Here is an 18,567-nt window from a genome sequence, read left to right on the forward strand (position 1 = left end):
GAATTCCCAAATTCGTGGCAGTCAATATGGCAGTGGACTGAACATATTAGTTCTAAGAGAGATCCTCGGTTAAGGTCAAATCAAGAAGTTGGATACTGTAACTTTCTGGAAGATCATCTTCACCCAGAGCAACGGAGAGAAGGAATGGTTGCCTATAACGATTGACAAAGGCTACGACTTGTCAGCATTAAAATCACCAGCCATTCACGGTCCAACACCACGACCGTGTGAAGACTATCCTCAAGAAAAGCACCATGCACAAAGCAGCTTTCTCAAGGCAGTTAGTTTTGTCATGATAAAAGTAAATGGTAGTGTCATCGGCATAGCTGGCGAGTTTAGAAATAATACTCGTATGATCTGGAAGCTCATTAACGAAAAGGCGGAAAAGAGTAAGATCAAGTATACAACCTTAAAGAAATCCCATGGTGCATCTAAGATACTATTCTAGGCTATCAATAATAGCAATGAGAAGTATGTTCCCAAGATTGTTTCTAGACAACTAAAAGAATTTGTTGGGTGTAAACGGATACGGCCGAAATGACCTAATCCACGTCTTAAACCATCGATCTGTCATTTGAATCTCTAAACATTGTCTTTACTCCGGAATCTAGATCGTTTTTCTCGTCGACTTTTTGTTTAGCTCCTGGCTGGCCATTCTCTACCCGATTTACAATTAAGAGTATTTCAATCATAACCACTCGTTTTTTTTGTTTTTTTTTTCACCTTCACACGTAATGTATGCAATACCACATTGTTTATTCGCCCTTTTAAGATGATAGCCAATATGAACTTTGGTTACTGTTCTAACCATATCGAACAACCCATCTTCCCTAGGTTTGTGGAAGGGATGCTTTCACTACCAACCCCAGGAAACTGAGGTAGTCTTTCTTATTTTCCATGAGCTCCTTTAAGAAATTTATTTTGATCTGTTGCGATCACAGTAACTTTCGGAATGATCGACCCGTCTCTTTTGTAGGGCAACGGTTTTCAGATTTTAAATTACTAAAAAATCACTCTTCAGCAATAATTTTTTTTTTTTTTTTTGTCTCTGTTTTTACTGCCGGCGAAATAGCTTCCGACTTTGTCTTTGCCCATGTCGGTGTCAACCTCTTCTTCTAAGTCGATTCAAGAAAGGAATCATTGTACTCTGTAGTTTTCTTCATTTTCTCCTTCAACTACATCACTGATTCGCCTTTAACCATGCAACAGAGATAAGAATCACATAAATCTATTTACATTGGAGTTGAAGCAAACTAGGTGAGTCTCATCTTGGACTACGTTCAATTTTCAGGTGAAACCATTTCACTTCAGTTTCATCGCTGTTATTGTCTAGTTTCTAGTCAGCCTGGTCGAGCACCTCTATGATTAAAAGCACTCTAACCGCGACGTTTTGGATATCTAGACTGTTGCAATATAAAGTGTCTTATCGAATAAATGTCCGGTATTTTGAACTCACTGATTGAGTTCCTCGAACTTTTAAAATCTATATAGGAATGCTTTCTTTGTACAGTTTCACTACTTACAGGCAAGCCACGATGTAAGCAGTGTCAGCTGTGAACGTAGTTTTTATTCTTTTTTATTCTAATTTGCAGATATTTAAGCTTTGTCTGTGCAATTGCATTATGGACAACAGTCTGGACTATTTAGTCATAATTACAGTGAACAGATGACATGCCGAAAACATGATTGATGAAAACTACTTCCTTTGTTTCCCGAAAAAAACATCAAAACAAGAAAATTGCCGTCAAATAAAAAACCCACAATAGACAACGCCGTTTTTCAAGTCGCACTTTTTACTTTGCAAATTCACTAAGAAATTACTTCAAATTTGATTTATTATACCAGAACTCATATTACAACTTGTACAAATCGAGTTGGAAGAACTGTTACCGCACCGGATAACATTCTAAGCGACATGCCTTCCGGTTTTGTGTTCAAATTTCGTCTTTTATTCTTTTGGGGTCGATAAATTAAGTATTAGTTAAGCAATGGGGACGATGTATTCTACTACTCCCTCCCCTACCCACAAAAATTTCAGTCCTTGTAGTAGGAGGGATTATTTACATAGATTTCGGGGCAAATCTTACTCAGGTAGTTAGAAAAAAAAAAATTAAAAAATTAAAAAAACGCTGACGCTGCCACTGTATAGGATTACTGAGGTTTATGGATGTTACGGTTATTTTTCGGCTAAATTTCAGTCCTTGTTACGGCTAAATTTCAGTCCTTGTACGGCTATTTTTGTATACGTTATTATTTTTGTTGTCTGCGGTGAGTAGAAAAGATAATATTTATAGAATACCGTTCTCGTGGTGCTCTGATATGTTGTGCACGTGTATGGCTGTTTAGATGCGGTTTTTCCTGTTAAAACAGAGTCTGCAAGGAAGATAGTTTACTTCGGTTACAAACAATGCTCTTCGCATGTCAAGGTAGTCTTTCACTTTTAGTATTAGCCTTCTGTTTTTCGTTGTGTAGATGGTCCATGGATGTGGTCTGTGTACAACTTCTGACAATGTTTAATATATTGTTTTATGTTTTCCTTAGGAATTAATTGAGGTTTGTTGCAGAAAGTTTGTGTACCTAGGACTAGCATAATCTATGATATGTCAACTGCATTGTTTCTCCCTTTTAGCTCAGTCTTGTACCTGTAAATGATCTAAGTATTTACACGTAAATATTCGTGAAGGTGCATAGCTCAGTGGTTAGAGCATCGGGCTCACAATCATGTGGTAGTGAATTCGATTCCCGGATCGGGGTAATGTATTGTGTTCTTGAGCAAGATACTTTATTTCATGCTGTTCCAGGTAACTCAGCTATAGAAATGAGTTGCAGCATCACTTGTGCCAAACTGTATCTGCCTTTCCCTTGGATAATGTTGGTAGCGAGGGGAGACTGGAATGCATGAGCGACTGCTGGTCTTTGATAAACAACTTTGCCCAGACTTGTACCTCGGAGGGGGACTTTCAAGGTGCAACTCCATGGTCATTCGTGGCCGAAGTGGGTCTTTACGTATGTATTCGATTTGCTGTCTTTTTGATGTGTCGTAGAGGTGCTGCATGTTCCAGTATTTTTGTCTTCTTTGTGTAAAGTATGTTTATGTTGTTCAGAGTATGGTTGGCTTGGTTGCATATGATGATTCTTAGGGTTACTAGTAGGGAGGGAGATCGTGGATTTGGTAGATGCTATTTAAGTTTGTTAGTATGAAGTCAGTTTTCATTGAAGATTATAGGTGTTCAGCTGTGTTTGGAGAATATTAGGAGTTTGTGAGTGTGTAATCATCTATATGTAAGATTGTACGTATGTTTTGAAGAGATGTAGAAATATCATGTGATCGTTGTGTTTGAGCATATGGATATATGCTTTTATATAGGATATATCTCATCATTTGCTGCAAGCAATAGTTCTAATAGATTAAAGTAAAATAATCAGGAAAGTTATAAAGAGATACGATTCATTTGAGCGGAAATAATACACAAATTCACTGATCCGCTTTTATTCTAATTTTTCTTTCTTGTCAAATAATAGATAGAGAAAATTATATTTCGGCTGCAAGTCTTAAGAATTATAATAGAATCTAGTAAAACAAACATGTTTTAGTGTATCTGCTTTTCAGAAACTGACTATAATATACATTAGATTCCAAAATTTAACCTACTCTTCTATGTGCTGTTGTTGTCAACAGTGTGGAGCCGCAATGGCCCGGTGGTTAGAGCAGCGGACGCGCGGTCATAGGATCGCGGTTTCGATACCCAGACCGGGTGTTGTGGGTGTTTATTGAACGAAAACACCTAAAGCTCCACGAGGCTCCAGCAGGGGTTGGTGGCGAACCCTGATGTACTCTTTCACCACAACTTTCTCTCACTCTTACTTCCTGTTTCTGTTGTGCCTGTATTTCAAAGGGCCAGCCTTGTCACACTGTGTCACGCTGAATATCCCCGAGAACTACGTTAAGGGTACACGTGTCTGTGGAGTGCTCAGCCACTTGCACATTAATTTCACGAGTAGGCTGTTCCGTTGATCGGATCAACTGGAACCTCCGTCGTCGTAATCGACAGAGTACCACGTTTGTCAACAGTCTTCAAATTAACTCCTTACATTAGCTCAACGCCTCTAATTCTTAGTAGACGTTGTATAGTCGGTTAAACTGATATAAATTACTGTTTAGTTTCATCGGATCGAAACAGGAGCAATCAAAGATAAAGTTTATCTTGGTGATTTTTGGACGCAGTATGATACCGAAAGACAATTACTCTGGCGGTCTTCCATTTCTACCATATATTCCGCCGAATAATATTTTAGGTGCAGGCATGTGATTAAGAAAATCGCTTTGCAGCCACGTGGTTTCGGGTTCAGCCTTACTGCATAACACCTTGGGTAATTGCCTTCTACTACATTCTCCGTGCTGACTAATGCCTCGTGAGTGAATTTGGTGGAAGCTTGTCATATTGTGTGTGTGTGTGTGTGTGTGTGTGTGTTTGTGTTTGCACCCGCCCCTCGTTTGACAACTGGTGTTGCTTTGTTTATGTTCCCTTAGCCTAGCGATTCGACTAAAGATTTCGATAAAATAAGCACCAGACTTTAAAAATATAAGGAGTGAATTTCTTTGATGAAAATCGTTCAAAGTGGAACCCCAGCATAGACGCAGACCAATGACTGAAACAAGTAGAAAGTAAACGATAATTATAACAGTACCAGCGTTAAGCAGTGATGAAGAATAAACGAACTTCAGATTAGTTTAATGAATATGATTGTGACGTATTTCAGCTTCTAATGTCAAATTCACTATAGTTACTTCTCCCTCGGCTGGAGATACCAAAGAGAGATAACTCGAGCAGATTCTAAAGCCATAGTTTTACCTTAAAACAGTCACTATCAGTGACTGGGTTGTGCTTGCGGACCGCCAGGCCGGAATAAATATAATGTTATCAGGGCTAAGCAATGATGGGAGATGGGGGTATAGTATCATGTTTAAGTAAAAAGTGAAGGTCAAAGAAATGTCTAAGTATTAAAGGTCAATCAGTGACGATTGGCAGTGTGACAGATTTATTTTTGGGTGAAAAGCTGTGTGTTTGTGGCTTGGTGAGGAATATAGTCCCTCCACATCCTAAATACACCTGACTCTGCGCTCACTGTCTGTCTGTAATTTAGGACATGTCATTTGGCGTGATTCGCCCTTTAAAATTTAACGATGTGCCACTGGAGGTTTACTTTATTTATCTTTCTATCTATATATATATATAGCGTTCATTATACACATAATTTTTCACGTCTGGCCGTATAGCCTTTTCCGTTTGTTTTCCTGTCTTGTTTTCTTTTCCGTTTGTTTTCCTGTCTTGTTTTCTGTCCGCCACTACATTCCTCCATGGTACAAATTTTATTTGTGTATACAAATTTAATTTGTGGTCCGTGGAAAGAGCCATTTTAACAATGCGTCCTGCCCTACTCTTCGAAACGCCTGTGTTAGAATGGAGGTAGCTGATGAAGGAAAATGTTCTCTATGTGGCCTGTGTGTTTTCTGAACTCTGGTTATTATTATTTTTTTGTCTACGTTTTGTTTGCGATGTCCTGTACCCAGATATGCACCTATATATACAGGTAGATGCAGGTATGCACATACTTGTACGTATATATGCATATACTCATTTATTATTTGTTTTATATATATATATATATATATATATATATATATATATATAGAGAGAGAGAGAGAGAGAGAGAGAGAGAGAGAGAGAGAGAGTTTAGAGCTTTAAAGAAATTTAAAACTTCTATACTAATGACTGATCATCTTCAGAATCATATTACTGTCATTTTCCGAAGTTCCGAAAATTAAAAGTTCGAAATTTTTTCGAGTGTGAGACAACGTTGCAGAAAGAAAATTCCGGAAAGCAACCGGAAGATTTCGAAAAGAATGAAAAAATAAAGGTGTATGTTGTTGGTGAAAATTAAAAATGCGAAACCAACGTGTGGTTGGCACACTGAAGTAAAAGTTTAACAGTTAGTGGACAAGACGTGCCAAATTGGATTAGAGCCAAGATATATACACAACTATCTCCATGGTCTGTTGCGTGTTTGCTAGAGTGTATACATACATACATACATACACAAATGTATGTATGTATGTATGTATGTATGTATGTATGTATGTATGCATAGGCGCAGGAGTGGCTGTGTGATAAATAGCTTGCTTACCAACCACATGGTTCCGGGTTCAGTCCCATTGCATGACACCTTTGGCAAGTGTCTTCTACTATAGCCTCGGGCCGACCAAAGCCTTGTGAGTGGATTTGGTAGACGGAAACTGAAAGAAGCCCGTCGCATATATGTATATATATATATATATATATATATATATGTGTGTGTGTGTGTGTGTGTGTGTGTGTGTGTGTGTGTGTGTGTGTGTGTATGTCTGTGTGTCTGTGTTTGTCCCCCCAAACATCGCTTGACAACCAATGCTGGTGTGTTTACGTCCCCGTAACTTAGAGGCCGCGACAAAAATATTCGATCGATAAACAGGTTCGCGTTTTTAATACAAAGGAACGTCACATGCGAGTAGTCAAATCGATAAAAGTGTATCCTTATTTTAGGCATGCCTAGATATCAGTAAATGCACACTTAATTCACTCACAAAATGTTCATATCGCCCGCCAAAATTTCAAATCGCCGACCATTTTCTAGAAATTCGCCCATTGCCCACATGTAAGTTGAAATTGCCCACCGGTGGGCAATATCGCCCACTTTGGGAAGCTATGATCTAGACCAATGTTTCTCAGCCATTTGTTATCGGTGGACCTCTTTAATTACTATTCTCTTCTGGTGAACCGCCATAGCCATTCGATATTTAAGAGCTAGCTTTATGGATACTTCTTTTAAAATTCCTGTTTTGTTGTTCACATTTTTACTTGTGTAGGTTCTACAATTCTTTTATTCTTTTACATGTTTCAGTCATTTGACCGTGACCATGCTAGAGCACCATTTTAAAGGGTTTGAGTCGAACAAATCGACCTGTAGGACATTCTTTGCAAACCTAGTACTTATTCTATAGGGTCTCTTGCCGAACCACTTGCTTACGGGGACATAAATATACCAGTTCCGGTTGTCAAGTGGGAAGGTGGAGGACAAACCATTACACAAAGACGCATACACATAGATATATACATATATATATATATATATATATATATACACATATACGACGGGTTTCTCTTAGTTTCTGTCGATCAAATCTACTCACAAGGATTTGGTCGGCTCGAGGCATAGTAGAAGACACTTGCCCAAGGTGCCATACAGTAGGACTGAACCCGGAACAATGTGGTTGGTAAGCAAACTTCTTTCCACACAGCCACGCCTGCAACGAGAAAGAAATTAAGCTGTTTCTTGCAATAAAAACATCTTGAACAATATTTTATCATGAACCCTTAATTCACTGCTGTGGATCCCTAATTTACTATTTTGCTTTCGTGGACCCCGAATAATCGTATACGGACACCTTGGGATTATATGGACCGCTGTTGAGAACCTCTGATCGTGAGGTTCTGCTGTTTCCACCAATATGCCGTTTATCCATTAAGTTAGGATAAGAAACAGCAATGTTTACAAAATGTCCCAAACATTTGCTGGTAACATACTTCAGCTTCTTCCGACAGTTGCTATTATATTATTAGGGATTATCAACGTCTTTGCTGAAATATGTTGGTTATTTAACTACAAAGAAATATCTCCTACAGCCCTACTGATACTTGTTTACTTTTCTTTGTCACTTGTATCTCTTTCTTTAATCAGTTCTTCTCTAATCTTCCACTTTCCCAGATCTACCAACAACCCGACTACCTCTGTGTGTGTGTGTATGTATGTGTGTATATACACATGTATATATATATATGTATATATATGTATATATATATATATATATATATATATATATATATATATATATATATATATATATATATATATATATATATATATATATATTATTTTATTTTATATTGTATATTGTATATTATATTATATATTGTATATTCCATATTCTATACCCCACATTAGTTCTGCAGGAATATAAATAAAACATAAAAAACAGACAGTGTTGGAATTCTTTTAAACAAAATAATATATTCCTCTATACACAATCATACAAAAAAACCACCTTTTTTGTATTTATTTTTACTCGCATATATATATATATATATATATATATATATATATATATATATATATGTATCTTTTACCTTTTACTTCTTTCAGCCTTTAGGCTGCGGCCATGCTGGGACACCGTCTTGAAGAATGAATCAATTCCAGTACTATTTTTTCCAGGCCTGGTGCTTATTTTATTGGTCTCTTTTGCTGAACCGCTAAGCTACGGAGATGCAAGCACAGCAACACTGGTTGTCGAGCAGGGGGAGTGGGGGCTAACACAAACAGAAAGACACACACATAGATACACACACACATGTATATATGTACGACGGGATTCTTTTAGTTTCCGTCTACCAAATCAATCAGAGGCTATAGTAGAAAACATTTGCCAAAGGTACCGCGCAGTGGGACTGAACCCAGAATCATGTGATTGGGAAGCAAGCTTCTTACCACACAACCACATCTGTATATGTATGTATATACATTCATACCCCACCCCACATATATATACATTTTAATATATACATATATATATATATATATATATATAAAATATATAGTTTTTGGGAAAATAACCAATTTTCAAGAACTCATCGATGAAAATCCACTATCACATATAGAAAAATTAATAATTAATAATTAAAAGCACAATAAATGAGTATAATATAAAGTAAAGTAAATATCATAAGATAAATATAATAAAAAGATTACACGTGTTTCATAACCAATTTTCAAATAGAAAAGAAATTTAAATCGATTAAAATCAAATCAATTGTCCCTAATATTATTATAATTATATATATATATATATATATATATATATATATATATATATATATATATATATATATATATATATATATATATATATATATATATATATATATATATATATCCATATATATATATATATATATATATATATATATATATATATATATATATATATATCCATATATATATATATATATATATATATATATATATATATATATATATATATATATATATATATATATATATATATATATATATGTATATATCATGAACATAATGTGTGTGTGTGTGTGCCTATCTATCTATTTTATTGAATTTAAAAAGTAAAATGAGATGCTTGCAGACGTTGCATCTGTGAAGTTGTGATGAACCTAATTTTTCACCTAAACGAAAGCAAAAGCTAACATCATCTCGTTAACTGTCCTAACTGCTGCACTCGATTATCACATCATCTCAACATCTCAACCACCAGCTTCAAGTACAGCTTTTAGCAAGACCTTTCGTATGTAAAGCAATCCCTTACACTGGTACTTACTTTCATTTTCTACATGTCGAGTTAGAACAGAGACAAGTCTCTCACACACAGGACACAACGTATATCGTAAGCAACTTTCCCATGTAGTATCAACCCCAGAAACAGAACGAAAATCTGGTTACTGTGCAATGCTTTATCTACTTGGTGCTTTTACATGAATACTAAAGATTTAATAGAAACCAACTATAATGGTTATGTGCATGGTTTCGAGTTCAATCGTACTGCATGGCGCTTATGGAAAATGTCTGGTACAATAGTCTGGGGCCAACCAAAGTCATATAAACGGATTTGGTAAACGGAAATTGTAAGAAACCCATCATATATGTGTGTGTATGTGTGTGTGCGTGTTTGTGTGTGTGTGTGCGTATATTCGTATCTGTACCCTTGTGTTTGTGTCTCTCCCCACACCACCGCTTGACGACCGGTGTTGGTCTGTTTATTTCTCCCATAACCTAGCAGTTTTGTCAAAGTGACCGATAAAATAAGTATTTAGATTTTTTAAAATAAGTACCGGGACTGATTTGTTCAACTAAAACACTTCAAGGAGATGCCCCAGCCTGACCGCAGTTTAATGACGGAAACAGTTTAAAATATAATAATTCTGCTCTAGTCTAGACAATTAATCCAATGATCTTCTCAAGTCTCTGCTTCTTTCAGTAATTAATCTTTTTCCACCACATTAATTCATTCTGTTATAGGCACAAACCTCGAAATTTCGTGGGGAGGGAGCCAATCGACTCCGATTTCGATTGCTACTTATCTCATTTATTCCGAAAGGATGAAAAGCAAAGACGACCCCAGCAGAATGATTCTACCGGTTCGTCATCTTCACTACATTAATTAATTCTTTATATTATATGCACAAGGCCTGAAATTTTGCGGGAAGTGTGGTGCTAGTCGATTACATCGAATCCAATGAGCAATTGATGCTTATTTTATCGACCCAGAAAGGATGAAAGGCAAACTCGGCCGCGGTGACATTTGAGATCAGAACACAAAGACTGGCGAAATACTGCTAAGCATTTCTTCCGTCGTGCAATCAATACTGTCAATTCGCCGCCTTTACGTCATTAATTAAGGAGGCCTGTTTTCGACAGCGAATTGGCAGATTCGTTAGAGCGTTGCACTGAATGCTTTACTCTGTTGGTCCAGTCTTAGCTTCGAGTTCAAATTCCACCAAAGTCAACTTTGCCTATCATCCTTTCAGCATTGATAAAAACGCACCAAGCCAAAGTAGTGGATTAGCAGATACCCATCTGTATTTGTTCCAGTTATTTGTGTTCTAAGTTCAAATTTAAGAGACGGATAAAATTCTCCTTGGTATGACGCAAATCTCTCACAGAAAACTCGCCCCCCCCCCCCAATAGCCCGGTGTTCATTCTTAACAGCTGATATAAACTGGTTCAGTGTAGTATTAAGCTCACTACCCCGAGATGTAATGAAGTGCTCGAAACTAAAATGAACTCATGATTTATAAGTCTGAAACCTAACACCTTCTCCATGTGGTTGTTTTGAATTTCAGAGTTACATGCATTCCGAAGTAAAGGTAGCGAGTGTTCCTTGACACAACTGCAAACGCAACGGTAACTAAAAACATCAAACCCAATCATTGACAGACACACGGATTAAATCACATGAAGCTAGTCTTATAATGATTTAAGTCGCAGGAGGTTAAGTGGTATTAGTGAGTGACTGGTAGTGGAGTGGTCCACAAACTCGTCCGACTGGTAACTTAACAGTTGACTCATTCGCCCGGATGTAGACAATCACACGCTGTCCTACAAACAGGTTTTCTCTTTCTTTTTCTTTTTTGTTTTTATTTGCTGTCAACAAATACTGAGATTTGTTCAGGAATTTGTCTTCTGCTGCAGATAATATTTACTAGAATTCAGAGTTAGGTCGTGCAGTAAGTAGCAGGTACAGCACTTTTGACACAACCCGAACGTCTCAGTGCACGACAAAAGAGGTTTCTACACAAGAGAAAGACATGGGCGCGAATTCATCTAAAACTGAAATCGAAGAGGAACCGAAAACGAGGTATTTTTTTTGTTTTTGTTTTTAATGTTTTCACCAACGTGTTTCTTACTTTTAGTATCATTATTTATCGTTTGCTATTATTGTTTATTATTGCTGTTCTTTTGTGTGTGTGTGTGTGTATATATATATTGCAAATTGTGATTGTAACATTTGTTTTTCTTCTGTTGACCCTAGTTTAATCGAAACAGACAAACTAAATCTTGATATTGATTATAATGACGAGATGGTGATGACGATGATGTTGATGGTTTTGATAATGAGAAAGAAAAGGAAGATAAGGCAGAAAAGGATGTTGGTTTGACACCCAAAAAGAAAATAATAATAATAATAATAATAATAATAATAATAATAATAATAATAATAATAATAATAAATAGCAACAAGCAACGTACAAAATACATAGAAATTAAATAGATGTAATTTGGAGACAAAAAGATCTATAGAACAAAACAAATAAAGAAAAAACAAAATTATTTATATTTAAATTGTAACGTCATCTGCTTGTTTTTTGTTTGGTAATTAATTTGAGATTCTGTACGGTGTCCAACTGAAGCAGGTCTTTATCGTACGTACATCGCTGTGTTACGTCTGTATCCAAGACGCTTAACTTACAAATAGCTCACATCAGCTAATTGTAAAATAGTTACGATGGAGAGTAAAAACTCATGCAGAACTCTGGTTTAAACACACCATATAACACCTCATAATCATTTTATTTTTTGAATTTCCGCCAAAACTCATTCATATAAGTGTGGAAAGAGGACTTGACAATAGATTTATTTGTTTGTAGTGCTGAGTTTAAATTATTCCATGTGTTAAAATATATCCAAACAGTTTAAAAGAGTTGCTGTCTTACGTTTCGAGCAAAGTTCTTCTTCGGAAAGAGGAAACATACGAAAGTCCAAAAGTAATGGAAGAAAGAGGGAAAAAAATCGCCAGTAGTCCACGTCTAGTTACATGTATGTATAAATATGTAAATGTATGTATGTATGCATATACATATGCATGTGTGTGTGTTTATGTATGTATATATACATACACATTTATGTATGTATATATACATACACATTTACATATGTATATACACATATATATACAAATACATATATGTACATAAAAATATACATATATATACACATACACACACAAATACATATGTATGGGAATATGCGTCTTTGTGTTCATGCTTGACACCTTACCACCGCCACCGCGTTGGTTTGTTTATGTCTCCTTGACTTAGTTTTTCAGCAAGAGATACCGAGCGAATAAGTACAAGACTTTTAAGAAATAAGTCTATTCGTTCTACAAAACTCTTCCAAGCTGTGCTCCAGGTTGGCTGCAGTCCAATGACCGAAACAAGTAAAAGATAAAAGATGAGATAGATAGATAGATAGATAGATAAATAGATAGACAGACAGACAGACAGACAGACAGACAGATAGATAGATAGATAGATAGATAGATAGATAGATAGACAATCTTCTTACATACATACATACATACATACATACATACATACATACATACATACGAGGGCTGCTGAAAAGTTCCTTGTTTTGGGTTAAAGAAAATACAGGAGGATCAGTTAATCATGATTTTATTCAGCATATTTCCCTCTCAGATTCACACACTTATTGCAGCGGCCCTTCAGTTTGTATAAGCTCTGTAAAAGAACTCGGAATATTGGGCACCAACCAGATTTTTCGCGACAACCTTAATGCCAGGAACTTTTCAGCACCCACTCATACATTCATACATACATGCATATATACATACATACATGCGCGCGCACGCGTACACACACACACACACACACACACACACACACACACACACACACACACACACACATACGGATTCCTTTAAAAGGGGTACAAAAATGTGTGTAATTTTGAGGAACAAAAACAGTTGCTAAAACATGCTCAGGTTCACAACAATCATGGAACATTTTTTAATACATACCTTTCTTTATTTGTTTTTTTTTATTTACTTTCTAAACTCTTTCAAGGACAAAAGGAACCCAAGCAAAAGCTTGATAGAAGATACTGTAGGTCTTACATCTCTAAAATATAATTTAACGAAAACCGTGTAAAGATTGGTGCCCCTTCGCCTTTGTTTCTTCATAACCTTTTGAAAAATGCATACTTTTTAAAGAAACTTTGCATACTCAGGTTAAGAAGTTCACCTTGATTCCACGTGGTTTTGAGCTCAGTCCTGAACAAGTGTCTTTTACTAAAGCTCCGGGCTGAACAAAGTTTTGTGCATGAATTTAATAGACGGAAACTATGTAGAATCCCATTGCATTTATATGTATATATATATATAAAATCTTTTAGTTGTTTCAGTCGTTTAACTGCGTCCATGGTAGAGCACCACTTTGAAGGGTTTTAGTCGAACAAATCGACCCCATGGTCTATTTTTTAAAGCCCAGTACTTATTCAATCGGTCTCTTTTGCCGAACTGCAGCTATATGTATATACATACACACACACACACACACACACACACACACACACACACACACACACACACACACATATATATATAGGGTGCGATGGGTAGCTTGACGCCATTTTATATTTTTAATTTCGCGCGTGCGCATTGTTTGTTTTTGATTTTGTCGACTGCTTACATACATACATACATACGAGGGCTGCTGAAAAGTTCCTTGTTTTGGGTTAAAGAAAATACAGGAGGATCAGTTAATCATGATTTTCTTCAACCTATTCCCCTCTCAGATTCACACACTTATTGCAGCGGTCCTTCAGTCTTTCTAAGCCCTGTAAAAGAACTCGGAATATTGGGCACCAACCAGATCTTTTACGACACCCTTAAAGCCAGGAAATTTTCAGCACCCACTCATACACACACACACACGGATTTCTTTAAAAGGGGTGTAAAAATGTGTGTTATTTTGTTATTTTGAGGAACAAAAGCAGTTGCTAAAACATGCTCAGGTTCATAACAATCCTGCAACATCTTTTTTTAATATAAGCCTTTTTAAAAAATTTACTTTCTAAACTCTATCAAGGCAAAACGAACTCAAACGAAAGCTTGACAGAAGATACTGTAAGTCTTACATCTCTGTAGGAAGGTCAGTTGGGCACCGTCTGTGAAAAAAACAGCCTCATGACGCAATGCACTCTGCCAGAAATTTGGAAACGACATGTACTGCTTGACATTCGTACCGGAAGCTTCAATACGAACATTTCAGAGTGTTTAGGTGTCAATCTAAGGAAAGTGCAGAGGATTCGGAAAGAGTTGAATGAATCTAATGGTGATTACGAAGGTACAGCAGCTCGAAAAACTCACTCTAATCGAAAAGAACTGAATTTATTGATGAGATCGAGGCCATGAATGACAACGATCCCTCCAAGTCAATCAGGTCCATCGCCAGGAACATGGGAAAATCTGAGTTTCTGATCAGGCAGGTAGTGCATGAAGACATTCCGTATTCCTCATACAAGATGAGAAAGGGCCGATTTTTATCCCAAGTCATCAAGGACAAGAGAAAAGACCGCGCTATGAAGCTTTTGAACAAACTCAAGCATCGCCTCCAAGCGAACATACCTTGGTTTTCTCAGACGAGAAAATTTCTGCCAGTTTCTTATGGTGAATACACAGAACAACCATTGGCTTGTCGTGTCCCCAAAACATGTACCGAGAGTTATAGAAATCAACATCATGGTGCTTGAAATTATTCACTAGTGATGGCAACATTATGCTTCCATTCATCTTCCCATACAGCCTCAGACTCAGCACGGAGGCCTACATCAAGTGCCTGGAGGAAGTAGTGCTGCCATGGGTCAATAGGGTGGCTGCTGGAAGACCCTGTGTCTGGCAACAGGATTCTGGATCATTTCACACAAGCAGGTAAACCCAGTCATGGCTGTCAGACAATTTCTGCGACCATATCACCCCTAACATCTGGTCAGCTAACTCCCCAGATTGCAACCCCCATCATTATTATGTGTGGAGCGCAATTGAACGAGAAACCAACAAAACTCCTTGTAACACCAAAGATGAACTGAAGGCAAGGATTATGGCAGCATTCACCAACTTAGACAAGTACACCGTCCAGAAGAGTTGCATGAGATTCCGAAGTCGTCTGGAAGCCACGATTGAAGGCAATGGCGATTTTATTGAATAAATTTACTCTTTAGTATTTCAAGATATTTTTATGTAATTTCGGTAAATATATTTGTTAAAATGAGACGTCAGTTTTATTTTTATCTTTGCGTAATTTAGACGACAATTCACTGCACCCTGTATGTATGTATGTATGTATGTATGTATGTATGTATGTATGTATGTATGTACTTCTTTTTTAACAGACCGGTACTTTATTCTTTCAAAATCTTTTGCCAAACCGCCAAGTCACGAGAAAATAAGCACACCAACACCGCTTGTCGAGCGATGACGGGGGACAAATAAACACACATACATACATACATACATACATACATACATACATACATACATATATTATATAAGAATTACTATAAACGAAAGAATGTTGTTTACAGATGTAAGGTTATTTCCGAGGGCAGGATTTACATTTATATAGGTGTCACGTAGAATTTTATTTAGAAACGTATTTCTAACCATATTTACATCTTTAGTAATAGAAACAGGTCTTCTTCTACTAGTCTTAGTATTTGGGATTTAAAGAACAAGAAAAAATGTATGTGTGTGTACGTGTGAATGTGTATGTGGGTATATGTAAATATACGGGTGTGATACATGCACATGTGCATGTGTGCATACATGTATGTATACATGTGTGTGGATATATATGTGTAAATATGTATATATACACACATACTCGCGCGTGTGTATTTTTTCTGCTTCATACGTGCCCATATATTTGCGCATTCATCCATCATTATCATCATGGTCATCGTTTAACATCCACATGGAAAATGGACATTGAGCGGCGATGATGATGGTGGTGGGTGCGTGGGTGGAGATTTGAGGGCGTGTGAGCTGGAGGGGATATAAGTTTATATATATATATATATATATATATATATATATATATATATATATATATATATATATATATATATATATATATATATATATACCCCGGTATATATATATATATAAATATATATATTTATATAAATAAGGATAAGATCGGTATTTAAAATATTGATCTTATCAAGTGGTCAGTATGGGAATGAAAACCATCAAAGGTAATAATTATTTAAAATTATAATACAGGGTATCAAGAGATACTACCACGCTGAAAAAATAGCAGTCAAATCCTGACTCCAAAACCACAATTTGGAGTCAGGATTTGACTGCTATTTTTTCAGCGTGGTGGTATCTCTTGATACCCTGTATTATAATTTTAAATAATTTTATATAAATATATATATATATATATATATATATATATATATATATATATATATATATATATATATATACCGGGGTAAGAACATAAATGTGCAACAAGGTGGAAAAAAGAGTACTCAAATACCAGAGGTAGAGTAACATGCTTTATTTAAAAGCAGCAGAAATATAACAAAAAACTGTTACTCGAAGTTTCACGTTCCCGTTCATCGGACAGTTTTGTTAAAAGTATATAATTCCACGCAATAACCAACACTTTTGTATTAATAATTGGGTGTACTACCAGCAGTATATTGGATAGATACTATCCCTTACTTGGTTGGATTCACAACCTCTAACTCTCTTGGAGTGGATGTGTGGTAAGTAGCTTGCTTACCAACCACATGGTTCCGGGTTCATTCCCACTGCGTGGCACCTTGGGCAAGGGTCTTCTACTATAGCCTCGGGCCGACCAAAGCCTTGTGAGTGGATTTGGTAGACGGAAACTGAATGAAGCCCGTCGTATATATGTACATTCTTTTCAAAACTCTGAGGAGGGTATCTACATAAAATATCGAACAACGGGGAATGTTTTTAATTTGACCCGACTGAAGTTTAAAACGAAGGTTTTTACTTCACTTATTAGGGAACTTTTGTATGCTGACGATTGCGATCTGGTTAGTCATTCTGAATCGGGTCTGCAATCCCTTGTATCTGCATTTGATCCAGCTTGTGATGATTTTGGCCTGACCATCAATCTGAAAAAAACAGTTGTAATGTATCAACCTGCGTATGGTGCTGTTTGTAACCTCCCTAAAATTTTTGTTAAGGGAAAGTTACTTGAGGTTGTCAATTCATTTGTCTACCTGGGAAGCTCTGTTCAAGATGATGGAAATCTTGATACGGAAATACACCTGCGAATTCAAAGGGCAACAAAAGCATTTGGTGGCTTGGAGTCACGCGTCTGGCGCCAGCGACATATAAATAACAATACAAAGCTGACTCTTTACAAATCATTTGTCTTAACATCCCTATTGTATTCCTGTGAAACTTGGACCTGTTATGAAAGGCATTTTAAAATGTTAGAAAAATTCCACCAAAAATGCCTTCGTCATATTTTAAGAATTAAATGGAATTCTTTTACTCCAAACACAGATATCCTTGCATCTGCAGACATCCCCTCAATTAAAGCCATGATTTTGAGGAACCAATTGAGATGGTGTGGCCATATTATTCGAATGGCAGATGAACGCATGCCGAAACAGCTGTTTTATGGTGAGCTTGCAGAGGGGAAACGTTATCGGCATAAACCTAAAAAAAGGTTTAAGGATGGCATAAGGACTGCTATGAAGTCAATTGGAATGGCTCCAAAAGATATAGAAGTCCTCGCTTCAGATCGAGTTGGATGGCGAACAAGGGTGTGGAGTGGAGTGAAAGCATTTGAAGAGGCCAGGATGATGCAAGCAGGGCTCAAGAGACATTTAAGGAAAAATGTAAAGACTGAGAAGGTGAATGACAAGGACCTTTTTGTGTGCACAGTCTGTGACAGACCATGTCTGTCCTTGGTTGGCCTCAAATCTCACCTGCGAACCCATGGAAAACAAACCTCATCCAGCTATTCTGATTATATGTCTGTGCACACGTTTGAATGTGGTGTGTGCCAGAGGGTTTGCAAATCCAATGGGGGTCTTAAAAGACATGTTAGGATCCACAATGAGCAGAACTTACTTGCAGGTATTGGTAGTGCA

At 36.7% G+C, this 18,567-nt stretch overlaps 1 protein-coding gene across 1 annotated transcript in view; it reads left to right on the forward strand.

Moving 5' to 3' along the window:
• Positions 1-10,866: 10,866 nt before the first annotated feature.
• The window catches only part of LOC106875909 (histone-lysine N-methyltransferase EHMT2), a 26,145-nt gene continuing 18,444 nt past the window's right edge, over positions 10,867-18,567 (forward strand). Inside the window, exon 1 of the mRNA XM_014924225.3 lies at positions 10,867-11,479. Coding sequence (XP_014779711.1) covers positions 11,430-11,479 — 50 coding nt within the window. The 5' untranslated portion in view covers positions 10,867-11,429. The remainder of the gene's footprint in view (positions 11,480-18,567) is intronic.

The sequence above is a fragment of the Octopus bimaculoides genome, chromosome 7 (assembly GCF_046866305.1).
Source record: "Octopus bimaculoides isolate indiv1 chromosome 7, ASM4686630v1, whole genome shotgun sequence".
NCBI lineage: Eukaryota > Metazoa > Mollusca > Cephalopoda > Octopoda > Octopodidae > Octopus > Octopus bimaculoides.